This window comes from Gavia stellata, chromosome 32 (genome assembly GCF_030936135.1).
Source record: "Gavia stellata isolate bGavSte3 chromosome 32, bGavSte3.hap2, whole genome shotgun sequence".
NCBI classification, from domain to species: Eukaryota; Metazoa; Chordata; class Aves; order Gaviiformes; family Gaviidae; genus Gavia; species Gavia stellata.
The window spans coordinates 3,577,307-3,600,621 of NC_082625.1; the positions used below are offsets into that span (position 1 = coordinate 3,577,307).

General features: G+C 56.4%; 2 protein-coding genes across 2 annotated transcripts; both read right to left on the minus strand.

The window, feature by feature from the left end:
• Positions 1-1,285: 1,285 nt before the first annotated feature.
• Positions 1,286-4,678, minus strand: SHD (Src homology 2 domain containing transforming protein D). The gene is made up of 6 exons (XM_059831911.1): positions 4,448-4,678; positions 3,683-3,773; positions 3,361-3,573; positions 2,653-2,791; positions 1,701-1,820; positions 1,286-1,472 (listed from the first exon to the last, which is right to left on the minus strand). Exons 1-6 carry the CDS (start codon positions 4,676-4,678, stop codon positions 1,286-1,288), a joined length of 981 nt encoding a protein of 326 aa, XP_059687894.1.
• Positions 4,679-5,981: 1,303 nt separating this feature from the next.
• Positions 5,982-12,056, minus strand: YJU2 (YJU2 splicing factor homolog). Its single transcript, XM_059831841.1, has 8 exons — positions 12,030-12,056; positions 11,381-11,481; positions 10,909-11,053; positions 10,421-10,555; positions 9,897-10,078; positions 9,264-9,384; positions 8,119-8,284; positions 5,982-7,021 (listed from the first exon to the last, which is right to left on the minus strand). The coding sequence occupies exons 1-8, from the start codon at positions 12,051-12,053 to the stop codon at positions 6,936-6,938; spliced, it is 960 nt and encodes a 319-aa protein (XP_059687824.1). The 5' UTR covers positions 12,054-12,056; the 3' UTR covers positions 5,982-6,935.
• Between the last annotated feature and the right edge of the window lie 11,259 nt (positions 12,057-23,315).

Below are 23,315 nucleotides of genomic sequence, written 5' to 3' on the forward strand. Positions count from 1 at the left end.
CCGATACCCCGTCCCCGTTTGCCCCTGTGCCTCTCTGCCCCATGCCCACCCTCCCGCATCCCCAAATACCCCCAAGCCCCTCTCCCCCCCCCAAATATCCCCGTGCCCCCCTGCCCCATGTACCCCTGTGCCCAAATACTCCCATATTCACCCCCCCTGCACCCTGTCTGCTCATCGGGGCTCACCCCAGGCACCTCCCAGGGCTGGGGGCACCCAATGGGTCCCCTCCCTGGGGTCCCACAGAGGGTCCCCCGGCTGTGCCAACCACCGCACCGTGTCTCGGGGGACAGGGCTGGCCATGCGCGGCTCTGCGCCCCTCCAACACCCACTGCCCCCCCCCCCCAGACACAGGCATCTACCTGAACGTGCTGCCCCCCTCGGCGCGGACCCCCAAGAAGCTGTTGCCACCCCCCAAGGTGATGGAGAACGTCACGTACCAGGGGGGGCTGCCGTGGGTACGGCCCCCCGCCACCGCCCCCCGACCCTGAGAGGATCCGTGCCCTGGTGTGCCACCCATGCCCGACCGGGGAGGGGGGGGCAACCCCCACCCAGCTCTGCCTTTCTGCAGGAAAAGCCCCCAAAAAGCGGTTTTGCAGCATCCTGCCAACCCTGCTCACTGTCTTCTGTGCGGCACCCACAGCACCCACCCCACGGCATCCGGTGTCCCCCCGGCACACCCAGCCTGGCCCGCCGAGCGTGGGCAGCTCGTGCCTGGGGGGCCGGGGGGGCCGGCGCCTGGCTGGGAGACAGCAGGCTCCTGGGGCCCCCCCAGTTTCAGGGAAGGCGCTCTGCGGTCTGGTGACCTCCTTTCGCACCGGCACCCGACACGCGAGGGCTGGGCTGACTGCGCAGGAAGCACCCGCTCCCCCCGGGGGGGGACCAGCGCCATCAGCCCCCCCTCATGTGGGCGAGCTTGTGTGGGGATGGTGGTGGGTGACCCCGGGCAGTGCCAACCCCACGCTTCGTCCCCAAGGCCAGGTCCGGTGGTGGTGGTGGGGGGGCTCATCTGGACACCCCCCCTTGCCCGGCCCCCTGGGGGGGTGGTGGGAGTGGGTGCAAGGGGAGGAACCCACATGGTGGGACCAGGGTGGGACGGGTGGCAGGGCCACCATGCCTTCCCCCAGCGGCACCATAGAGTTGAGCCCCAAGAGGGACCAGAGCGTCGCCATCCCTCCACGTGCAGAGCACACGGCAGGCGGGGGCTGCACATCGGCTTTTAATGGGGGTGTTTCGCTGTGGGACCGGGGCGGGGGGCACAGCTGGGGGGTCCTCAGCAGCACTGGGCTCACATGGGCTGCGCCGCCACGGGGTAGAGCAGGGAGAGGTGGCGGGCACCGCGGACGGGCAGCGCCCGCGCCGTGTAGTGCCGCACAGCCTCGGGCACCGAGGGGAAGGCGGCCCCAGCGCGGCCAAGCACGAAGTGCTGCTCCCGTGTCCGCGTGAGCTTCACGTGCACGAAGCCATGGCTGCTCCTGCGGGCGGGGAGGGGAAACTGAGGCACACGGTGCATGGCCTGGCCACCCTTGCACACGGACGTGCACATCAATGCAGATCACGGGGGAACACGCAAACACACGCCAGCACGTGGATGCAAGCACCATCCTCACAGCCTCTGCCTGGGCACCCCCCCTTAACCCCCCCATGCCTGGGTTGTCCCCGGGGCCTTCCCCATGTCCCCCCCCCGCCATCCCCGCGCTCACCTGAGCGAGAGTGAGTAGTCTTCGGGGCTGGTCTCGCAGTCCCGCACCAGGAAGCTGCCCTCACGGCACAGCGCCAGCAGCGTCTCGGCGCCCGCCCGCCCGATGGGGCCGTGGTACCACCTGCGCGGTGGCATGCGTCACCCCGGCACGTGGCATCCCGGCGTGCGTCACCCTGGCACCCAGCATCCCACCACAGAGCACTGGGGCCCCAGGACCCATCTGCACCATGGGGCACCCTCCATGCCATGGGGCACCGTCCCCACCTCTTGGACCCGTCAGCAACGCGGGGTACCCTCTGCGGCATGAGGACCCATCCACCCTACAGGGACCTGTCTGTGCCATGGGGCACCTTCTACATCATGGAGACCAGCTACGACATAGGGCACCCATCCATGCCAAAGGGACCACCCATGAGGACCCTCTATGCCATGGGAACCCATCCATGCCATTGGGCACCCAACCACGTCAAAGGGACGAACCACACCATGGGACACCCTCCACAACATGGGCACCCATCCCTGACATGGGCACCCATCCATGCCATTGGGCATCCTCCACTTCACGGGGACCCTTCCATGCCATGGGGCACCCAATCACGTCAAAGGGACCAACCACACCATGGGACACCCTCCACAACATGGGGACGCATCCATGCCATGGAGCACCCTCTGTGCCATGGGGACCCATCCATGCCATGGAGCACCCAACACCATGGGGACTCATCCATGCCATGGAGCACCCAACACCATGGGGACCTGTCCATGCCATGGGGCACCCTCTACGCCATGTGGACCCACCTATGCCTTGCGACACCCTCCATGCCAAAGGGACCTCTGCATGCCATTGGGCACCCTCCACACATGGGACCCATCTGTGGGGGACCCTCCACCCCAGAGGGCTGCCTCCACCCGTGTTGATGCCACCCCATGAGGAGGGACCCCCCCAGACTCACGCCTGCTTCTCCAGGGGCAGCGAGGTGTCCACGTGCCTGGGGCTGGGGGGGCAGCCCGGCCTGGCACCGGCGGGGGGCCGGGGGGGCCGCGGCAGCTGCCGGGACAGGCTGGGGGAGCGCTCGGGGCTCTCAAACTGCACTGTGGGGGCAAAGGCGGGGTGTCACCCCATCGTGGGGTCCCAGCACCCTGCCTGCTACTGGGGGGCACCCTGTGACCAGGCCACCGGCTCTCAGTGCCGGAGCACAAAGGAATGTCCTAGATGTCCCCACCACAGCTCTGCCCTGCTGTGGTGTCCCATTGCCCACCCCCTGGGGTGGGACCCGTGGGTGCTGGGGGATTCTGGGGCTGGGAGTGGGTGGGAGACAGGAGTGGTACCCATGGGTGCTGGGGGACGCAGGGCTGGGGAACCCTGGAGTGGGACCCATGGGTGCTGGGGGATGCTGGAGCTGCAAGGGGTGGTGGATAGGAGTGGTACCCATGGGTGCTGGGAGTGGGTGGGGGACAGGAGTGGTACCCATGGGTGCTGGGGGACGCAGGGCTGGGGAACCCTGGAGTGGAACCCATGGGTGCTGGGGGATGCTGGAGCTGGAGGGCGTGCAGGACAGGAGTGGTACCCATGGGTGCTGGGAGTGGGTGGGGGACAGGAGTGGGACCCATGGGTGCTGGGGGACCCTGGGGTGGCACCTGGCAACCCGGGATGCTGTCACCTGCGAACGCCCGCGAGATGTGATCCTTCTTCCACTCCCAGGGCTGGTCGTACTCGTCGGCCGGACGCTCGTCGTCGCGGGGCAGGCGGCTCTCCCGGGTGGCGGGCACCCCCGGGCCCTCCCCTGCCGTCTCCCACTCCTCGTAAGGGGTGTCGTAGAGCTGGGGTCCCCGCCGCGGCCTCGCCCGCCGGCCCTCGCCCTGCCGCGGGCACCCTGGGGACAGACGGGGCTGGGAGAGGTGACGGGGCTGGTGCGGGTGGGAGGCACCCTGGCTGCAGGACCCCCGCGGGGCTGGGTGCTGGGTGCCCAGGGTGTCACCCACCTGTGGCCTCGCCGGGCTCCTCGCAGCCACCCTCGGGTGCTGGGTCCTGCTCCCCCTCAAAGGGCTCCGAGTACTCGCTCTCGCCGGGGCCCTGTGGGTGGGTGCCCTGGGTGGGACGGGACCCCCACTGCCCCCCCGGTCCCCAGTCCGGTGTGGGTCCCCGGGACCCCGCAGGCTCCCCCAGGTCCCTGATAGGGGTGTCCCCAGCCCTCTCCCCGCTCCCTCCCACCCGGTCCCTTTGTCCCCAGACCCCTTCCCCCTCTCCCAGTGACCCCGCCACCCCCAGCTCTCCCCCCAGGTCCCTCTCCCAGTGACCCCAGGTCCTTCCCCGGGTGCCCCACCGCTCCCCCCACCCCTTGGCTCTCCCCGGTTCCCCGTCCCCGGTCCCCCGCCGCACCCCCGCTCCTTCTCCCCAGCCCCTCTCGGTCCCCCCCCGCCGTTCCCCATCTCCCCCCCCATCCCCTCTGTGCCCCCCCGGCCCTTGCCCCCCAGCCCCCCCGCTGTCTCCCGCTGCCCCACTCACACCCCTCCGGTGTCCCCCCCGTTCCCCCGGATCCTACTCCCCGGTGCTCCCGGTGCCCCCCGCTCCCGCTCCCCGGTGCTCCCCGGTGCTCCCCGGTTCCTATCCCCAGCTCCCCCCCCCCGCCCCACAGCACCCCCTGGTCCCTTCGCCGCCCTCCCCGGTGCCCGCGCTTCCCTCCGGGTCCTGCCCCGCTGCCCCCCCCCCGCTGCCCGCCGGTGCTCCCCGGTGTCCCCCGCTCCTACCTGCTCCAGCCGGCGGGGGCCGCCCCCCGGCCCCGCGCCCCCCACCCGCACCAGCCGGTGCCGAGGGGAGGCAGCGGGGCCGCGGAGGGCAGCACCGGGGAGAGCGGCGGGGGGGGCCCCGCTCCCGGTGCCGGTGGGGCGGCGCTCGCCGCCGCTGTAGTCGGGCTGGGGCGGGCGGGGGGGGGAGCGCCGGGCCCCCCGGCCCAGGTACTCCCGGAGCCACTTGGCCATGGCGGGGCCGGCACCGGGACCGCGGGCGCGCCGGGACCCCCCCGCCGCCGCCGCCGCCGGGAGCCGCTTTGTGTCGCCGCCGCGCGCGGCGCGGACCGGAGCCCCCGGTCCCCCCCCCCCCCCCCCCCCGCCCCGCGCCCGCCTCGCCGGGGGGGCACCGGCACGGGGGGGCGAGACCCGCGGGGAGGGGGCACCGGGGGAAGGGGGCCCCGAGACCCCGCGGGGGACTACGCTGGGGGGGGGGGGCGACACGCCGGGAGCCCCGCGGGGGGGGCACCGGGAGGGGAAGGCCCACCCCTCCCCCTCCCGCGGTGACGGGGGTCACTGGGACCCCCAAGTGACATCGGGAACCCCCCCGTGGGACAGTGGGAGAAGGGGGGGCACCGGGAGCCCCGGAGACCGGGGGGCAGCACAGCGGCTATAGGACCCCCCCCGCCCTCCCGGGGCTGCCCCTGGGGGGGTCGGGGCACAGGGAGAGGGCTGGGGGGGAGCCGAGCCCGGGGGGGCCATGGAGCCACCTCAGCTGTAGGGTCACCCACACCCCCCCCCGGGAGCCCATCACGGGGCTCAGGGGGGGCCCTGCCTCCCCCCCTGCCCCGGGGTTTTGGGGGAGCCTCAGGGACCACACCGGGGGGGCAGGAGGGCCGGGGACCCCCCAGCCATGCCCCGACTTGGCTCCTTGTATTGTCTCTTCCCAGAACAAAGGTCCCTCCCGGGATCCTGGCCTGGTGCCGGGGGGGGCATGCAGGGAGCTGGGGGGCACACGTGCGGGAGCAGGACTCGGCTGGGGGGACCGTGCGGCCAGGGGCCCCCCGGCTTTGCCGGCCCCACAGAGCAGCTCCTGACAGACCCCATCCAACCCGACCCCCAGGGCTGAGCCCGATATGCAGCATTAATATTTGAAGAGGCTAATTACAACGCACGTGCGAGGAATGCTAATTGGGATGGGGGGAGCTGCCTTTTCTCCCCGGCTCCCAGAAACGCCCCACGAGCCCCCGGCGCTGCAGCCCACACTGGAGAGCCCCTCGTGAGGCTCTAGCGTGGGTTAATTAGCGAGAAGCTGCAATTAGAGGTGGGTGCCTTGATGAGGAGGAAGTTAAGAGACAGAGGCGAGGAGAAGAGCCCCAGACCGAGCCCCGCTTGGGGCAGGTGGACACCCCAGGGTGCGTCAGTCCTTCCGCTGGATGCATGGACCCATATCATCGGGGTGGGGGTCCTTGGTGCTGCCCCTGCCAGACCCACGCGAGCAGGACCCGCTGCCCGCGTACAAATCACCGCTCTGGAAGATGAAGAGGCAACTGGCTCCAACACATCCGATTTATTACCAGGTCGAGGCTGTGGTGAGCCGAGCAAACCCAACTGCTCTCCGAAGGGCGGGGAGGGGTTTGTCACCAAGCTGCCTGGACGGCTGGGGCGAGGGAGGGCTTGGGCAGGGGAAGGAGGCTGGTGGCAGCCCGGCCAGGACGGCCCCGTCCCCGCAGCGTGGGGCTAGACGAGCCCCCTGCGCCCACACTGCAGAAAGTGTCATCTCTAACAGCAAAACAAGGGGGGGATTCAGGCTCCCCCCACAATGGCGGGATCTGAGCCCCACAGCGGGGTCAGGAGACACCCAGGGCCAGGGAAGTGGTGGTGGTGGGTCCTCCTGCGGCAACAGAGGGGTGCTGAGCTCCTGCCTTCCCTCTGCTCCCTGCAGGGACGCAGGGCAGGAGGGAAGGAAGGCCCCGAGGTCCCTTTCCTGCCCTGGGAGGGTCGGTGAGTCGTGTACCCGGGCCCAGGCACGACTGGCGTGGGGGTGAGGGCAGTGGGCACTGCTGGAACGGAGAAACGACGCAGCACCGGCCGGCCCGGCGCTTCCGAACACATTATGGGTGCAGGGCTGGGACATGTTGTGCTCTGGGACTGGCTGGAAGCTGGGTTTGGGCACAGCCAGCCTGGCACAGCCTTGGGGCTTCCCACCGCTGCCACGCAGCAGCAATTGCCTCCTCGGAGGAAGCCGTCTTCTCGACCGGCTCCGCTGGGTTCGGTCTGCTGGTGGTGGTGGCCAGCGAGGGCAGCTGGGGCCTCGTCCCCGTTGGAGGATGGACACGCACCCCGGGCCGGGCAGGTGAAGACGCTGGGACTCCAGATGGCCTGGAAACCCTGCTGGGCCCGACGGCCGCGACGCCAGCTCTGCGCTGGGGGCTCTGGAGAGCAGCTGCTGTCAGCTGGGAGGGGGGGACAGCCCACGATCCCCACTCTGGGCTGGCTCGGTTGCCCATCAGTCACTCGCACCGTCCTCGCTGTCCGAATACGCCCCCAACAAGCCGAGAGAGGACGTGGTGCCCGTTGCTGTGGGAAACGAGCCTTGAAGACAAGCAAGAGAGCAGACACCATCAGGTAGGGCCCTCCCCATTGCCAGCAAACCCCGCCGGCTCGGCGCAACCAGCCGCGCGGAAACACAAGCCTGCCTCGTCGCTCCGGCTGCTCGCAGAGCCAGAGCCTGAGCGGTGCCGCGTCCCCCAGCCTGAATCTTGATGAGGACAGCAAGGTTAAATCGGGTGGACAAGGAGACCCCGCGACCCCTCGGCTGGAGCATCCTGCTTCCGCCTTGCGGCGACGGGAGGAAGCAGCAAGGTTGGCCCAAGGTCTGCAAAACCCTCTTCTCCCTCCGCAACCCTCTGGGAGATTTTGGCCACTGGAAAGGAAGAGAGGAGCCAGCTCTCGGCTTTGAGCACACCAACCGCAAGTGCGAGGCAGCGCCATAGGCAGAGAGCCCCGAGTCCTTGAAAGACGGGCAGCTCCTGCAGCATAATTTAGCTGAACAGACTCTGCCAGCAGCCAGGAGCAGGTGGCTGGGGAAGGCCGATCAAAAACGGGGGAACTACGAGAGCTGTCCTTCCCCAGGGATCCCCCAAGGGCAGAAGGACTTACTAAGCCAAAGGCTTAGGACCAATCAGCCCAGAATCAACCAATTCATTGGCTCCTTCTCCAAATCCTCTGGCTTCCTGGGCAGCGAACTATGAGGTGCTGGAAAGCCTTTCTGCTTGTTTTCACCACTTCTTTAAAGCTTTCAAATTCCAACAGTTTGGCAGGTTTTATAATTGGGCCTCAAACCAAAGCAATTTTCTTGCTTTTCCATTCATATCTCACTGTTGTGACGGTTCCCAGCATCCTATCTGCGCACCGAGATGCTGTTTTGAAGCTTCTGGCCCTGACAGTCTGTCTCCAAGGCCTTGGCTTACCGCCAAGGGCCAGGAAGGAACCTCTCCTCCATCAGGACATCTCCTGGAAACAGGGACAACCCCCTGTTCTTACGCCATCACGGTCCCATCTGTCCCACAACAAGGACTTGACCTGAGAGCGTTCCGGCGCTGAAGACAGAGATAAACGCCACTTGGGTGCTGCCAGACCCCTCCCTGATGGCCCAGCTCAGGCCACCCCATCCCCACGTGAGCAGTTACCGGTGTTGGCCGTGGTGTCTTGGTTCTCTGTCCCATTAGCCAGGGCAGGACTCGGCTTCTGCTTCCTCACTGTGACCAGCCCGGCCAGCTGGGGCTTGGTGTTCAATTTGCCGACGCTCCGCTCCCAGCTCTCAGTTTTCAGCTTCTTACTCTGGGGCTGAGGGTTCTGCAGAGTAGAGCAGGGGTGTTAGGGCGCTCTGGTCTCCGAGGGGAGGCAGAGGGATGGGGGAGAAGGAGGAGAGGTAAAAACAGCAGCACAAAGCACAAGAGACATGAGGATAGCTGCTTGGAGCAGCCAAGGCGTGTATTCTCCCCCTGCAGCGACTGGCACAAGCTAGACAAACAACGGGGACATGGATCTAAACGGCTGCAAAACAGCCCTCGGAGACAAATGTCCCCCTGCCTGTGACAGTTAAATCCAGCCTTGCACAGCCACGCGCTGGCCCTGGGGTGACGAGGAGCCAGATGCAGGCCACAGGGCTGCACAACCTCTGCCAGCCAGGACCGCATGCCTGCAGGTGATTCAGCCACTGAATCAAACTCCCCCAAGCATGAGGATTAGTGCCGGGCCAGGGAACATCGCTCAGATTAACCCCAGCCCAGCTTAGACATACGGCAGCTTTGATTCATCCAACCGGACAGAGGTCCCCGCAGACACGGATCGACATTGGAGAGCAGCAGTGCAGGGGCCTGTCTGTGGGGATAATCCCTCCCTTGCAAGTTGTGCACTGAAAGCTCTTTTGTTCTGCCTGTCTCCAACACGGACAAAACAGAACCAAAGGACAGGCTGCCCCAGGCAGTGGTTTCAGTGCCGTAATTTTCAGAGCGCTGAAGTTGTGCCTGAAGTACGACCAAGGCGTAGGCGAGACCGTCCTTTTCGAGCTGAAAGGGAAGCCATGTCCTGAGCGAGGACAGGGGCAGCTCCCTCCCAGCCTTTGTCAGCAGACACGGTCTAAAATCACCAACTGATCCCTGTCTCCTTTCAGCTCAGTGCACAGGGACACAGGCTTTCTAAGCTGCTCATGCGTGACAGGCATTAGGGCTCCAGCATCGCAGGGACAGAAGGGACAACATGCAGCCCAGGACAGCGGATTTGGTCTGGGGGAAGAGGTGTGGCGGGTGGAAGAGCCTCTGCCCCCACTCACCTCCTGCAAGATGTCCGTAGGTTTAATTTTCGCCACAGGCTTCGTGCGCGATTTCGCAGGCTCTTCGTCGGAGTCGGAGTCTACCAACAGCCGCCGGTTCTGGGCCTGCTCCAGCATAGCTCTGCAAGGAGAGAGGGTTAGAGCTGGCTCCGTTCCACTGCCGTGCCGAGCGGTGCCGGCCGTGCACCGTGCCTGTGCTGTTTGCTGTAAGGGGAGCTGAAATTCAGCAGCACTGCAATGGGATCCACCTTCTCGGGTGGTTTTTGAGAAGACATGTTCAAGCAGCGCCCAAAGGTTGATAGCACTGAGATCTGCAGCCTCGGCCAGGTGCAGAAACTCTCTCTCCACTTCTCAGGCCCCTGCAGCAGCCTGGATCTCCCCACCAGATGGGCCAGTGATACCAAAAACCCTCCACCTGCCTAAACACTTTGCCACAACAAACTGTCCCCAATCTCCTCACAACCTGCTCAGGACTACGTCCCACCCACACCACTCCTGTGAACTCAGGCCCCTCAGGCACGGCCCTCTCTTAAGCGTTCTCGGGGTGCTGAGGAAAGGGTGAGATGCAGCCCGGCCTGGCCAGGGCCAGCATGGCCGATTTCACACACCCGTGAATGCTTCCAGCCCACTCACTTCATCTCTTCCTCATCCTCCTCTTGCTCCTTGCGCTTCTGCTCCTCCTCGTACTCCTTGTACTGCTTCAGCATGGCCTCAAAGTCCACATTAGCTTGGCGTTGGTTGAGTTCCTTCAGCTCCTGTAGGTTCTCCAGAACCTCCATCTCCAGCTTGGAGTCCTTGGTTCGGTTCTCCAGGACCTGGGTGACCAGAGATAAGCCAGGCTTATGCGATCTAGCAGGGCCTGCCAGCAATCTCCAACACACCCTCCCCATCCAGTACGGGGCAGGAAACACTAAGAGGATCATCAGCCTCATTTTTGGGTCTTAATAGGACAGGAAAAACTGGGGCGAGATGCAGCCTGTCACAAGTTTCAGCACAGGAGGAAACCCCCTGAGGGCAGAGAGTCAGCTCCTGCCTGCAATACCTCAGGAGCCTGAGGAACTAAACCAATGGCTCACAAAGTCACCTGCTTTGCTGGGGAAAGCCAGCCAGGGCAGGAGAGAGGTTTGCCTTCTGCAGAGAAGGGCACGTTCTTGTACCTTCATGGGATTGTTGAGCTCTTCCTCTTCCCTCTCCTTCTGCATTCTTTTCTCCTCTTCTTCCAAGAGCTTCTCAGCTTGGAAGTTGCGAGTGGCACCATGCTCCATGGTGTAGTCTGTGTTCTCAGGATCTGTCTAAGGAAGGACAAGACAGCAAAATCATTGTATTGGGGCAATTCTGCTCCAGCCATCCTGTGGCCACTTCCAGAGCTGCATGCAAACGTTTCCCAATTGCATTCACATCACAGAGCGGACAATCACCCACGGCCTTTTGTTCTGCTCCAGCTGATGCGCTCCAGCCCACAGATGGGCGAGACATTTCAGAACTACAAATGGCCGTGAAAAGGGAAGATACACCAAAAAGCACACGCTCAGACTAGGTGTTTGCTGGGACACCCCCTCCCCATGGGGTCAGCATCCAGTCACGTCCACAGACTGCACAGCCTCCCCAGAAAGCGAAAGCACAGAAAATACAGAACTTATTTCACCTTGAAAGTGATCTCTGCCAGGCAACGCGTGCACTTGATGTAGAAGCGGAAGATAGGAAGTCCCAGGTACACCTCATTCTGAACAGTCTCCTTACGGGCGTTAAACTTCTTCCCCTTATAGATGTATTCACCACATGTCTTGCATCTAGGAAAGGACAAAGGAAAGTCTGTAACACATGAAAAAAAGGAAACAAACAGACCAAGAAAAGGCCAAGTGATTTTCAGGCCGTGCCATCCCAGGTTCTGAGCAATGGTTATTTTCTCCTTTGGAAATTCAGTACCTGCTCTTCAGAGAACCCCAAAATCACCCACAGCATCTCTACGCTCCCCCTCACCCCTTTTCTTCTGGTCTGCATCACCTCTAATGGCTGCTGGCAGCAGCTTCCCCTGCAGCATATGGAGGCGAAACAATTCCTAAGCAAACTCCTCTCTTTTACAGCTGCTTCCTTCTGACCGGTACAGCCCCTCTTACCGCATGTTGAACGGGGCCATGAGCCGCACCACATACTGTCGGTCCTTTGGGAGTTTGAGCTTTGGGATCTTAGCAGGATCGAAGTCCGGCGGGTAGTATTTCTACAGAGACAGAGCAGAGACGCGTGTGTGCTGGGTGCAGAGTCACCCAGGAGAGTGTGAACCATGGCAGGCAGGCTCCCAGCTGCCATATCACAGCCTAAGGCATCAGCTCCACACAGCAGGACCCAGCGTGCCCCCACTAACCAGGCGTGGTCTCAAGTGCCAAACACCCCGTCCACCACTCCCCGCCAGAACCAGGCAATGGGGGGTGTGTGTGTGTGTGTCTGTCTGCACATCCTCGGCCCCAGGCCCCCCAACCCTTGCATGATTTTAGGGCCTAACCCTCTTGCCCCTGCCAGCCCCCTCCAAGCGCTGCCAGGAGCCCCAGCCTGGGGATCCCCACTGCCCCCCTCCCAGCCCGAAAGTCCCCTCAGGGACCCTTCCCCACCTCAGGACCCCCCAACCGACCAGGGCCTCCCCAGCATGCCCGGTCTGAGGACCAACCTCCGCGATCAGGGAACCCTCCCCAGGACCAGCCCGGCCTGGGGACCCCCACAGACGCCCCCTCCAGCACCCCCCAACCGGGGAATCCCCCCCCCCCAACTCACGTTCAACACCTTCCGCTCCGACATGGCTGCGACCTCCCCCAACCACCGGTGCCACCCAGCAGCTGCCCCCCGCACCGCTCCTGACTTCCGGGAAGTAGCCCCGCCTTCCTCCGCCGCTCATTGGTGCGACGAGACACCGCCCGGTTGCTCCTCCTCTGTTACTGGCTGCCTCTGTCGTCCGTCAGCGAGCTGCGCCCGCCGACAAGAGTCCGCCGGTGCGCCGCGGCCCGAGAAGAAGTTCCGCCGGCTCTGCCCCGGGCCCCGGGCGCTGCGAGGTCCCGGGGGGCGGCTGTGGCCCGCCTGGGGCTGGGGGAGCCCGGGGCAGTGCGGGGGCTGCGAGCTGTGGGGAGCTGGAGCTCGGCTTCCTCAGAGCGAAGCAGGGTGTGGGCCCCGGGCAGGCCCTGTGCTCCAGCTACAGATTATCATGTGGGTAACAGGCTAAAAAAAAGTCTGGTTTATATAAGAAATACTCCCCCAGCTGCAGTGTGCCACCTTTGTTCTGTGAGGCATTTTCTGGTTAGTCTTTGGGGTGGGAAAAATTAAATTAATTGTCCCTGATACAGATATATTAGTGCTTTCGGTGTGGCGGGTAGGTTCAGGGGGAGAGCTTTCTGGTGAGCGCTCTGCCGAAACTCCTCTGCTTCTCTTTACTGTTCTCTTGCTCGTGTGTGCTTTGGTGTTTCTTGCTTAAAAATGAGGATTCAGAGTCCTTCACTTACGGTTTATTGTTTTGAGTTTGTAGCTGATGGTTTCTTACTCAGGGGTTACAGTTTATTACTGTATTTTGTAAAAAATGAGCTCCGAGCTGTGAAAATTTCCTGCAGGGCTCTGTTCTGGAGGTCAGAAAGAAGTGCAGATGGGTGAAATGGGGGTTTTTCCTCTCAAATACCAGCGCTGAATCCTATCCCTGAAGGAAAAAGCAGGCAGGAGGCTGGCAGCTCCTTCGTTTCTTGCCACATCACAGGCAGGAGCAGGAGCTGACCCTTCCCTACCGTTGATCCAGTAATGGCTCCCCAGGTGAAATGGGGTGCGTCTGGCACTGAGCCGGGTGATAGACTCACTCCTGGGTGTTGTGTGTATGCGTGAATTAATAAACAATTGTTTTATTCATGCAACTCGTGTCCCTGTACCTTTGCACTCAGTAAAAAGTGCCTCGATGGGGTGCGCCGGGGAGGGGGTTACCCATTTTGGGGCTCCTGGCACACCCCAAGGCTCCTCAGCCTGCCGGGACGGCCCCGGGGCCGTTCGCATGGCCACAGGGGAGGTCCTGGCTGCAGCCAGGGCCCCTCCAGACCTCCTGGATGTGGGGGTGATGGCAGAGTGGGAGGAACGGCCTCTCCCAGGGGATCCCCCCCGGCTCCGGTGCACGCCGCGGCCCGCCGGGCGATGCAGTCGGCCATTTTACGCCGCAGGGCACGCCGGGAGAGGGAGCGCTGCGGTGCGGGGCTGCCGGGACGCCACCGGGCTCTGCCCGTCCTGCCGGGAGGAGTCGTCTCCGCCGTGGACGTCTTGTTCTCTCGCATCCCCTCCCGAGGCCGCCGTTAGTTCCCCGAGCTGCCTTTTGCCCCCTGACCCTCTCAGGGCCTCCCTACGCCCATCGCAATGCCTGCTGAGATCCTCCTTGTGTCCCACCGCCCCTCCACACCCCCTGGGACCCCTCCGATTCCCTCACAACCCTCCTCTGTCCTTCACATCTCAAATTTTTTCCTCTCTACGCCACCTAAGCTGTCTCCAAGTCCCTCTGTACTCTGCTCGCAGCATCCCCAAACCTCCTCGTGCCCCTGCGGCATCCTTCAAGGCCCCTCACAACCCGCGCTCAGGCTCTCCTCGTGCCCCAGGGCTCGGTGTACCCTCTGCCCTGCCTGGGACCCCTGTTCTGGCCTTTGAGCCCCCCCAGGACCCCTGTGCTGCACACGCAGAACCTGCCCAGAGGTACAAGGTTGAGTTTGGGATTGCGGAACAGGAGACTGCCAGTTTTGAAGACAGAAAGGGGCACTCTGGGCACAAGCTCCAATCCCAGTGCAAGGTGGCACCCAGTAAGAACCGGAGATCGCTGCTGAAACTTACGGGAAAAAAACAGGGAACCAGCGAGGGGAATAACTAGAGTGCGCGTGTGAAGTAATCCATAGGGCAAGAACTCTAATCCTGTCAAAGGTCCCTCAGCAGCAGCGTGCTACGTAATCCTGGTGACTGTTAGGTGTACTGGTAAGATCCCCCGAGTTAGCTGGGGGTCTTCCATGCTGGTGGGGCCTCACCGGAGCTGCAGCGCGCACATAAGCATCGCCCTACGCCTAAACCTCACCCCCCCGCCGGGGCTCCACCCTGGGCCCGCCCGCAAACCGGGCTGAACCCGACCGAGGAAGAGCCGGACTGACAGCCCCCGAGGAAGCAGCGCCTGCAGCGGGGCCCGCCCTGCCTCCTCGGCGGGGCAGCCCGCGGGGACGAGGCAGATGCGGCTCCCTCAGCCCCGCCCAGGCCCCGCAGCCCGGGCACGGCCCCGCCGTCCCCCCAGGCCCCGCCGTCCCCTCAGGCGCTCGGCCGCCGCCTGCCCGGCGCGGGAAGCGGGACACTGCAGTGCGCATGCGCCGTGCCGCCAGGCGCCGTTGCCGCCCGCCCTCCGTCCCGGCGTGCCTCGCGCGCAGCCAGCGGGGCGGGCTCTCCTCACACAAAGGCGCAGCGCTGGGAAAATGGCGGCGACGGCGGCGGTAGCGGCGGCCACGGAAAACGCCGGCGGCAAAATGGAGGAGCCGGCGGCGGCCGCGGCGACGGCGGCGGCTCCACCACCACCTAACGGGGCAGGCAGTGCTGGGGATGCGCCCCCCAAGAGGTAGGGTGGTCTCTGTAGGGCCGCACTACCGCCTGGGCCTGCCGCGCCGCATGCGGCCTCCCCGCGCCGCGGGCCTGGCCTGAGCCGGGCTGAGAGGTGGGGGGGACCGGGGCCGCCGCGCGGGGGGGGGGCTGTCGGTGGGGCCGCGACTGGGGTCAGGGCCGCTACCGGGGCTAGGGCCGCTGTTCGCCTCCAGGTGCCCTCCGGGAACCCGGGCGAGGCCTACGCGCTGCGGCGCGGAGACTGGCGGGCGCGGAGCCGCCCCGGGAAGGCGCGTCCGGGAGCTCCCGCGGGCTGAGGTCGGAGTGGGGAAGGAGCCGGTCCCTCGTCCTGGCGATTTGTGCACCGCGCAGGCCCCGGGGTACGGTAGCCAGAGGGATCTTTGCCTGTCCCGGTTAGGAAATGTTTCTGCTGGGCCTTAGTGGACAACTTAAAGCCTCTAGGGCATAGGCTGTGCCAGCGGGATGGGTTTTGATGTTCTACGTTGATTACTTTTTTTTTTTTCTATCAGTAGCAGGTTGTAATAGTTAGGCTTTTCTCAGGCAGTCATCTTTCATACTGCTGCAACATTTGGAGCAAAGTGCTGTGTTTTGTGGTTGATTTACGTGTGGAGTGGGTTAGAAACATGAGGGACAAATGCTGCAGGAGCTTGAAGGTGATGTCAGGCACCATGTTGTATGTCTGATGCCAATAGAATGTTACAGAAATTAAAAAAAAAACCTGCGGGGGTTACAATTCTAGGTCTGTAAATGTGGGAATTGTAAGCAGAAAAAGCTTGAACTGCTTGTCGCTTTCCTATGTTAATGCTAACCTCCTTTTGGAAAATTTCATTGTTAGCAAACCTTTTCTTAAAACTAAATCTGTGGAATAAAGAACACATTTTCTTCAGTTAATTTTTGGCCCCAGGCCTTAAATGCCGTGGCGATAAGAATCGGCATTTTGAACCTGATGTTCTGTGAGTAATGTTTCAGACGTGAGGTCAGATTTGTTTATCTGTTGTTCCTGAGGTATTTAACACAGTTGTGTGTCAGTCAGGCTGCCAGTTGCTGCAGGCTGTTACGCCCAGGCATGTTGCATATCTGTAGTCTGACCCAGAGCTGACAGATCTGAATAGCAGAGGCCAGCTTGATGGTCTGTAGTTAATTGGAGATAATATGGGTATGGTGAGGAGATGGTGGTGTGTCTCGATTTGAAAAACCGCCCTCATCTGCCTCTGCCACCCGAGTTTGTGGATGGTGTTTCACATGACCAGGAAGGCAGTCAGCTTTCCAAATGTCACTTTTTGGGAAAAATGTCCATATCTTTTTTCTTTTTCAACACAAAATAGTTAAACTGTGCTTATGGCAACAGAAAAAATATTAACATACGTAACTCTTTCTGTCTTCTTCCTGCCAGGCAGAAACAGGCATGCCTGTTCAGGAGCGGAGGCAGTCCTGGTCCCGGAGGGTGGGGATCCCAGTGCCGCTGTGGCACGTGGTACAGTGACATGTAACATGTGAGCCAGGGCTAGGGAAGGATCTTCCCATCATCTTATCCCCTCCTCATGTTGGGTGGTTGGTACATGGAGGATGTTCATGTCTCAGATGCTGTTCACACCTCAAAAGCTCGCTCTTGGTGACTGTAGCAGAGCCTGCAGTTCTAGGTAATATCTAATCAGTAATTTGTCTTATATGAGGAGACGATTTATTCCTGGAAGTATAAGTAAAGATGTCTACCTTATTCTGATTTTTTTTTTCCTGGCCCCCGTTATATTTGGAGTCTCTCCAGAGAGCTTATCTTTTTATCTAGGTGCAATTCGATTTGTAATATCAAGCTCCATGTGGCAAAGCTAACATGTCTACAGTGATAATGCCAACGTTCGTGTAAATATATTTTCAATGTCCTTAGGAGGGGAAGGGGGATCTGCCTATACTGGATTTTGATTCTTAGTGATTTCTGGTACACTTGTTGGGTCTAGGTGGCATGTTTAAGAAATCTTGCAGAGGAATGTGCATAATAGTTCACTTCTTTGGAGGAAAAAAGAGCTTTCCTTTCAGTTCCTCCTTCTACACACATCACAAAGAGGAGAATTTTTCTTTAGTCTTGATGAAGCATTTGAGTTCTGTAACCGAAGGAAAAAAATCAGAGTAGGTGAAATATCTTCTGAAAGTAACTACTGAAGTGTGTTATTTTCTGGAGATCTAGCGTTAGCCTTGGTGTAAATGGATCCCAGTTACTCGGAGTGGTTCCTTATTAGGATGGGCAAAGCTGTTGTGGGAATTTTATTTCGCCTGCCCTCCCAACTTAGGGATACTCATAGGTATGGTGCATTTTGGAGGTAATGTGGGGCTTATTCCTTCCTGCTGTCTAGAACTCCCTTAAAAGAAGCCCTGATTGCTCAGCTGTCTTAAGCCATCTCTGTGGACCTGTGCCTACCTGTTCTTGTCCTTTTGGTGTGTGAAGCCCATGGAGGTGGTGTCTGAAATCCTGCAAAAGAAAAAAAAAACTTTGCAGCTGAAGTAGTTTCCTTGACATTTCTGTTGATCTGGCTGGATTTTCTTACACTGAATATGATAAAGAATGTGTTCTAGGCTAATGCTTGTCTTTAATGGCAGGTATTGTGGCTTGTCTGAATTCTTTACAGGTATATCAAAACTTGAGGTGTTTTTAAGCTGACTTGGGAGTCTTAAATGCAGGATTGCAAAAAATGTCTGCATCATACCACATTACTTCGAAGCATGTTATACAGCAGTTCAGCCCAGTGGGAATGTAAATAGTTCCAGTTTGAGGAATAAGCATAAAAAACTGGGTGTAGCTTTTAACACAAGCACTAAATTTTGTGTTATTTCTTCAGCCAAACAGAAGTTAAGGTGTTAGAAGGATTGTCCTATTTTGAATCTATTTTTTGGTTTTTAATTACTTCATTACTCAAGAAGCTTTAAAAAAGTTCAGTGAGGGAAAGTCTAAAAATGTCACTTTTTGGTGAAATAAATATTGTACATAACTAAAGGACACTTTTTTAATAGACCTCTTTTTCTGCATATTACTTGCAGAACCTATGTCTCTTGACATGAAGTGAAACATGATGGACATACTTAGAGCCAAATTCTGTTTGCGGTTATGGCTGTATCCATAAAGTACAATATTTCTGTGTGTTTGCTGTGGCTGAAAGTGTAGGCTGCTACGTAATAAAAATGGGGAACCCACTCAAATATGAAACTTCATAGACATCTGTATACTTGTTTCTTTTTTTCCCTGCAGGCTGTTGTGTCTGTTCAGTGATTGAAATGGTTTTAAAGGAACGGACAGTGTTGATGCAGAAGTGTGTTCACATCAGAGCCAGAATTTCTGACATGGCTTGGACTTGCAGGGCTGCATAGGTCTTAAGTTGAGCAAAAGCTTAGTGTGTGTACAGATAAGTTTTAGAAACTTTACCAGCTTTTTTGACTAATGTGTTCTCATGAATCCTTTATAAAAAGATGTATTTCTGCATCTTCTCAACCAGCACAAAGTGAACAAGGAGATTAATTGGATTAGTTAAGGAAATCATGTCAGGCTGAGGCTGAAGTATTTCATTCTCCTGTTTTTTTTAATGTTATTCAGTGGCATTAGTTGTCCTGTTAAGACCTGATGGTCATCTAGGTTGGTTGAGAAATAGTCTTCATGTCTAATTTTTTAATTTTTGACCTGTTAGAGCTGGTATTCTGAAATAGTTAAAAGAACTATTCAGTACGTTTGTAGGTTCAGAGGCTTTGAATTTGCATCATTCAAAAACTGTATTAATTGGAGGAGAAAGAAAGTGTTGTTAGGTACCTAATAGTCATTGACCTGAGTGTTAGATACAGGATTATTTTGTTAAAAGTCTTCTAGTGTAAGACTACAGATATGGAGGGTCGATGTATTATTTGACTTAAAGGTGTTTAAGTAGTATAGCGTGCTAAGGAGGAAAAAACCCAAAGCGTACTAGCTTTGGTTGAAAGGTGTACGGTTTTGCAAATAATGTGAATGGATGAAACTTTGCACGTTTCGATTTAGTTTTAAGAATGTAACAAGTTACATTCCAAGAGGTGGTATGACATTGATCAAATGCCAGAGTAGTTAATGTGTATGATTATCTTTCTTTGCTTGCAGTGAAGGTGAACGACCAAGCCAAAATGAAAAAAGAAAAGAGAAAAGTGTCAAAAGAGGAGGAAATCGCTTTGAGCCATATGCTAATCCTGCTAAAAGATACCGAGCTTTTATTACAAATATTCCATTTGATGTGAAGTGGCAGTCTCTGAAAGACCTGGTCAAAGAGAAAGGTAATGTACAACTCAGGTGGCCGAGTGATGTCTGTCATCTTACTTGTGACTGACTTTGTTTCTAAACTTAAGAGTTGAAGTTCTGGGTGGACTTAGTGACAAGAGTTTTGTAAAAGGTCTTCTTGAAGCCTTTTTGGGTGTTGCACAACATCTGCTCCCTGGCAGCCTTCCAGGTGGATAGTTCCTTTATAGGCATGTTGGTATATAGCTAATAGTGCTTCATTGGAGATTTAAAAGAGTATTTTCCTTAGGGGGGCAAAATGAGGCTTTTATCAGACTTTAGCCTTGACATGCAACAAGACTTTCTGAAGCATTTTAATGTCTTTTGGGTAATAAAGGTAGTTACTTACTGCTGATCTGGTGTGTGTATGTATAGCTGTGTCCCCAAACTTTGTAGTGATTTGTGCTTAGATAAAGATCCATACTGCCGTTTGATAGCAGTAAAATGTATTTAAGGGTGACCTGCAAAAAAGAAAAATCAGGTTTGTGCTTTGGCATGTGCTGCAACACAGTTAGGGCTTTGGAAATCATGTTCATGGTGTTCCCCCCTTCCCCGCTTCTATTTAACTGTTCCATGTGAATGGGAGCCGCCTTGCTTTGTTGACTGTAGCATCTTCATCTCTTGAAGAAGATGAAATTGAGCTGGCTACTCTCAGGTGGTGACATGTCTAAATGTAGTGTTATTTCTTTAAGCTGATGTCCAACTTCCTAGTTTTCAAGTCACCTTGGAAATGCAGCGGAGTGGCAAGAAAATACTTGGCTTCTCCATCATTAACATGTCTCAAAACAAGTTAAGAGTAACTTATTCAACCATCCCTCTTGTGGGTCACTTCTAAAATACATAGCATCAGTCATAAATGTCTCGCAAAATAGTGATCAGTGTTCACTTGTGTTTGAACTAGGCAAGGAATGATAGTTAATGTGTTCACAAGGTGTGGTCTAATGAATGGGAAAACAAATTTCCAAAGGGTTTTAAAACGTTTGTCTTTGGAGGCAAAATGGAACTGAGTCTGCGTAACGAACTTCAGGACTATAAGCCCTGGGAAACTTCCATAATTAGAGGCTGTGAAACGTTGATGCTTGAGATTCAGCAATGGTTTTCTGTAATGTGAAGAATTACAGTCTTAAAGACTGCTTTAACAGGCCCTAATTATGAATGGTCCCTTGCCTTAAACTATGCTTTCACTTTGCTACACAAGATACATTGGTTAATAGGAGTATCTGTATGTGTAGATGTCTAATTTTAAGTACTATGTTGAATTCCGTTCCAAGTGTCTTGTGGTTTCTCTCCAGTTCACGTGGATGGAAAAGTCCGGTGTGAGATTGTTTCCTGCCTTGCTGTTCAGCTACTCATTCCAGCAGATACTCCTAGGGGAACATTGAACCCTCCTCATTCTGTCTGCAGGGCTTGTTATGCTAAACATTGAGAAGCATTGTTCTTGGTTTTTGGGACTGCTTGTTAAAATACAACAGTTTAGATTTGCTGTGTAGTTGCGATTCATTCTAATTAGTCACTGACTTCTACCAAATTGGTGCTCTTGTGCTGTGCTTGAACTTGCTCAATCGGTACGTCTTGATACAAGGCATAGTAGTTCCAAGAACCAGGAATGTGGCCGTGGAAAAATCTAAACGTTAGAATTCTTGGTTTGTAAGTGTAAGAATTACAGGCCAAACGTTCAAGGTTTTGGGAGCATGTGAAACAGATCTGTACACAAAGGGTAAACGTAGGCGTTTCATGACTGCTCCATCGCTTGGCAGTTGTGAAGACTTAAGCTGTTAGCAGCAATGGCATAGCAGGTTGCTGAACGTAGGAGGAGTTCACCTCAATCGGCTGTTTTGCGTCAGTAAGTATGGTTTAGGTGACATGAGCTTTGAGGTCTGCTCATATTTCTGCAACCTGGTTCTTTCAGATGCGTACAGTCTTCTAAAGGTGACATCTCTCTCAAGAGTAATGCCTTGGTTCAGTCATTTCAGTGTATTTGTTGGTGAAACTCAATTACAGGTATGCAGTATGATGTAGTTATTAATGAAATTAAGAAATGTTCTTGTTTGAAACTCCCTTGTATTGGCTGACAAACACAAGGTTCTACTAAACTGACGTAATCAGCATTGATAACTGGCAATTGGTGAATGGCTTCAGGAGAAGAATGAGGCAGCAGTTCTTCAGCATGTAAGTGGAGTCTAAATGTAAACATGATTGAATGCTAAATAGCTGTCTTAATCTGTCTCCCAACAAATGGCTCTGTCTTAGGGAGAAGAATGGTAATGCTTCATGGCAGCTGGCATAAGCGAGGTGATACCACATGATAAAAAAGAGCTTGTATTTGAATTGGAGATACTTATTGATTCCTTTAGGAAATACAGAATTTTGTATTTTAAACCTTTCTTCTGACCAGAGTAGCAAGACGGCATACAATACAAGGAGAAAGATCAGCTGTAAAATGAGGCGATAATTACGTTCTGCTCTGTTGCAAAGCTGGGAGCAGTTGCAGTCAAGGCCATGCTCATGTCACATTCAGAGATTCCAGGACACCCCCGGGACTGTTTGCATTAGCATGGTTGTACCCATGTTCACACAAGGCAGAGCTGTGGTATGGAGCAGGAATGCTTACCTCTTCATATCAAAACCTGGATGTGTGAACAGGTGTGAGGAAAAGAAGCAACAAAGCTTTCCCGGCTTAAGCTTTCCGTGAAGAAGAACAGCTGCTAAACTTCATGTGCTGCCTTCTTTCTTGCTCTACGTCCAGAAATTCTTGGAACCTTTGTGGCTTCCTAAAGATGTAATTCATGCCCTCTTGCTATTGTACTCGATCCCAGATATTAGTTGAGCGCTTTTGTTACTTCAGTACTAACAGCTGTTATTCCAGTACCTGAAGACAGCTGTTATTGAAGAGTCCCTTGGATTTCAGTGCCTGAGATTCTGTCGCGGCGTACTTGCGGACTGAAGTTTTAGGTGGGCAAAGAGAAAAGGATGAATAAGCGGTGTGGAATTGCTGTTCCACGTCTGACTTGTTCCCCCTACTTTCAGTGGATGTGTTAATGAGTTAGTCTATTTTCATTGGCCTTAACCAACTTTTCCAGGAGGCACTGTACTTTATCAGTGGATGCAACGAGGTTTTTTGCTTCATCTGTCCTGCCTGGGCTCTTAAAGAGCCAAAATTACCCATTTTTTTTTCTGGGTTCTCTCATGCAAAAGTGAGATTTGTCTTCCCCTACTGTAAAAGAATAGCTTGCGAACTCTTCTCTGTCTCTACTTTGGGAAGAATGTTTTTCTTCTCCCCTTTTAACTAAAGCTTTTTACATGTATAAAGTGTGTTTCTCTTCTCTCCCCAGCCCAAGCCCCCCACGTAACTTTTTAGGGGTTGCCTGTCATGAGCTTCAAACTATAAATGAAGGAGGAGCTGTGACTAATTCCGAATTGCCTCACATTGGAAGTATTAGGCTTTTGATTGCAGGGTCCTCTTGAATCAGTCACGTTGCTTGTAGTTCTGTACTTCAGAAGATGATGGGACATCCATATAGTTTTGGCAATGTCTTGAGAGTCTTCCTTCTCTATTTAGTATTTACTTTTGACCCTCTAGGCCAAAGAAATTACCGTGATATAAAGCGTTTACCCCTTTTTCAGTTTCTGTGCTTCTCCACTTGCTGAGACTTGCCTCTCTGCACCTTTCATACCTTTCAGAGCTTCTTGGTTTGTTGCTAACTATTAAAATCATATAGCCCAACTTCAGAATCTTCAAAGTTGACATCTACATCTGAGCTTGTTATCCTAGTTACTTCCCAGATACATCTTTAGGGCTCGGTGAACCCATCTGAGCCATGCCTCAAGTCACCATATGGACTTTTCTGAGCTTCCTGAACGGTCGTTGGAGAATATCTGAATGCTGACAGACCAACCTTGCTTGAACATCTTAATTTTCCATGCCGATAAACTTCTTTGGGAAGTGGATGTAAAGTTTAAGGAGAAAAACCTGATGGCTGTAATAAGTAACACTGGAGATTCCTTTGGTTTGTATTTTTAGTTATTGCAATGATTTCCGGTTTAGTCTCTTGCTTTACGAAACATCAAACTTTCTCAAGTGCAAGGTTTAAAAAATAAATAAATCAGTCTGCTCTAAGTTAAGTCTTAAAGACACTGTGGGGAACATGTTCCTTAATTACACTTGCTTTGACTTAGAG

Excerpts from the sequence above, each read along its gene's own strand:
- SHD (XM_059831911.1), bottom strand. The coding sequence starts at position 4,678 with ATGGCCAAGTGGCTCCGGGAGTACCTGGGCCGGGGGGCCCGGCGCTCC. Across the intron at positions 3,574-3,682 it reads GGAGCCCGGCGAGGCCACAG|GGTGCCCGCGGCAGGGCGAG; the intron begins GTGGGTGACACC and ends GTCTGTCCCCAG. Across the intron at positions 2,792-3,360 it reads CATCTCGCGGGCGTTCGCAG|TGCAGTTTGAGAGCCCCGAG; the intron begins GTGACAGCATCC and ends TTGCCCCCACAG.
- YJU2 (XM_059831841.1), bottom strand. The coding sequence starts at position 12,053 with ATGTCGGAGCGGAAGGTGTTGAAC. Across the intron at positions 11,054-11,380 it reads ATGGCCCCGTTCAACATGCG|ATGCAAGACATGTGGTGAAT; the intron begins GTAAGAGGGGCT and ends GTCCTTTCCTAG. Across the intron at positions 10,079-10,420 it reads AGCTCAACAATCCCATGAAG|GTCCTGGAGAACCGAACCAA; the intron begins GTACAAGAACGT and ends CTGGTCACCCAG.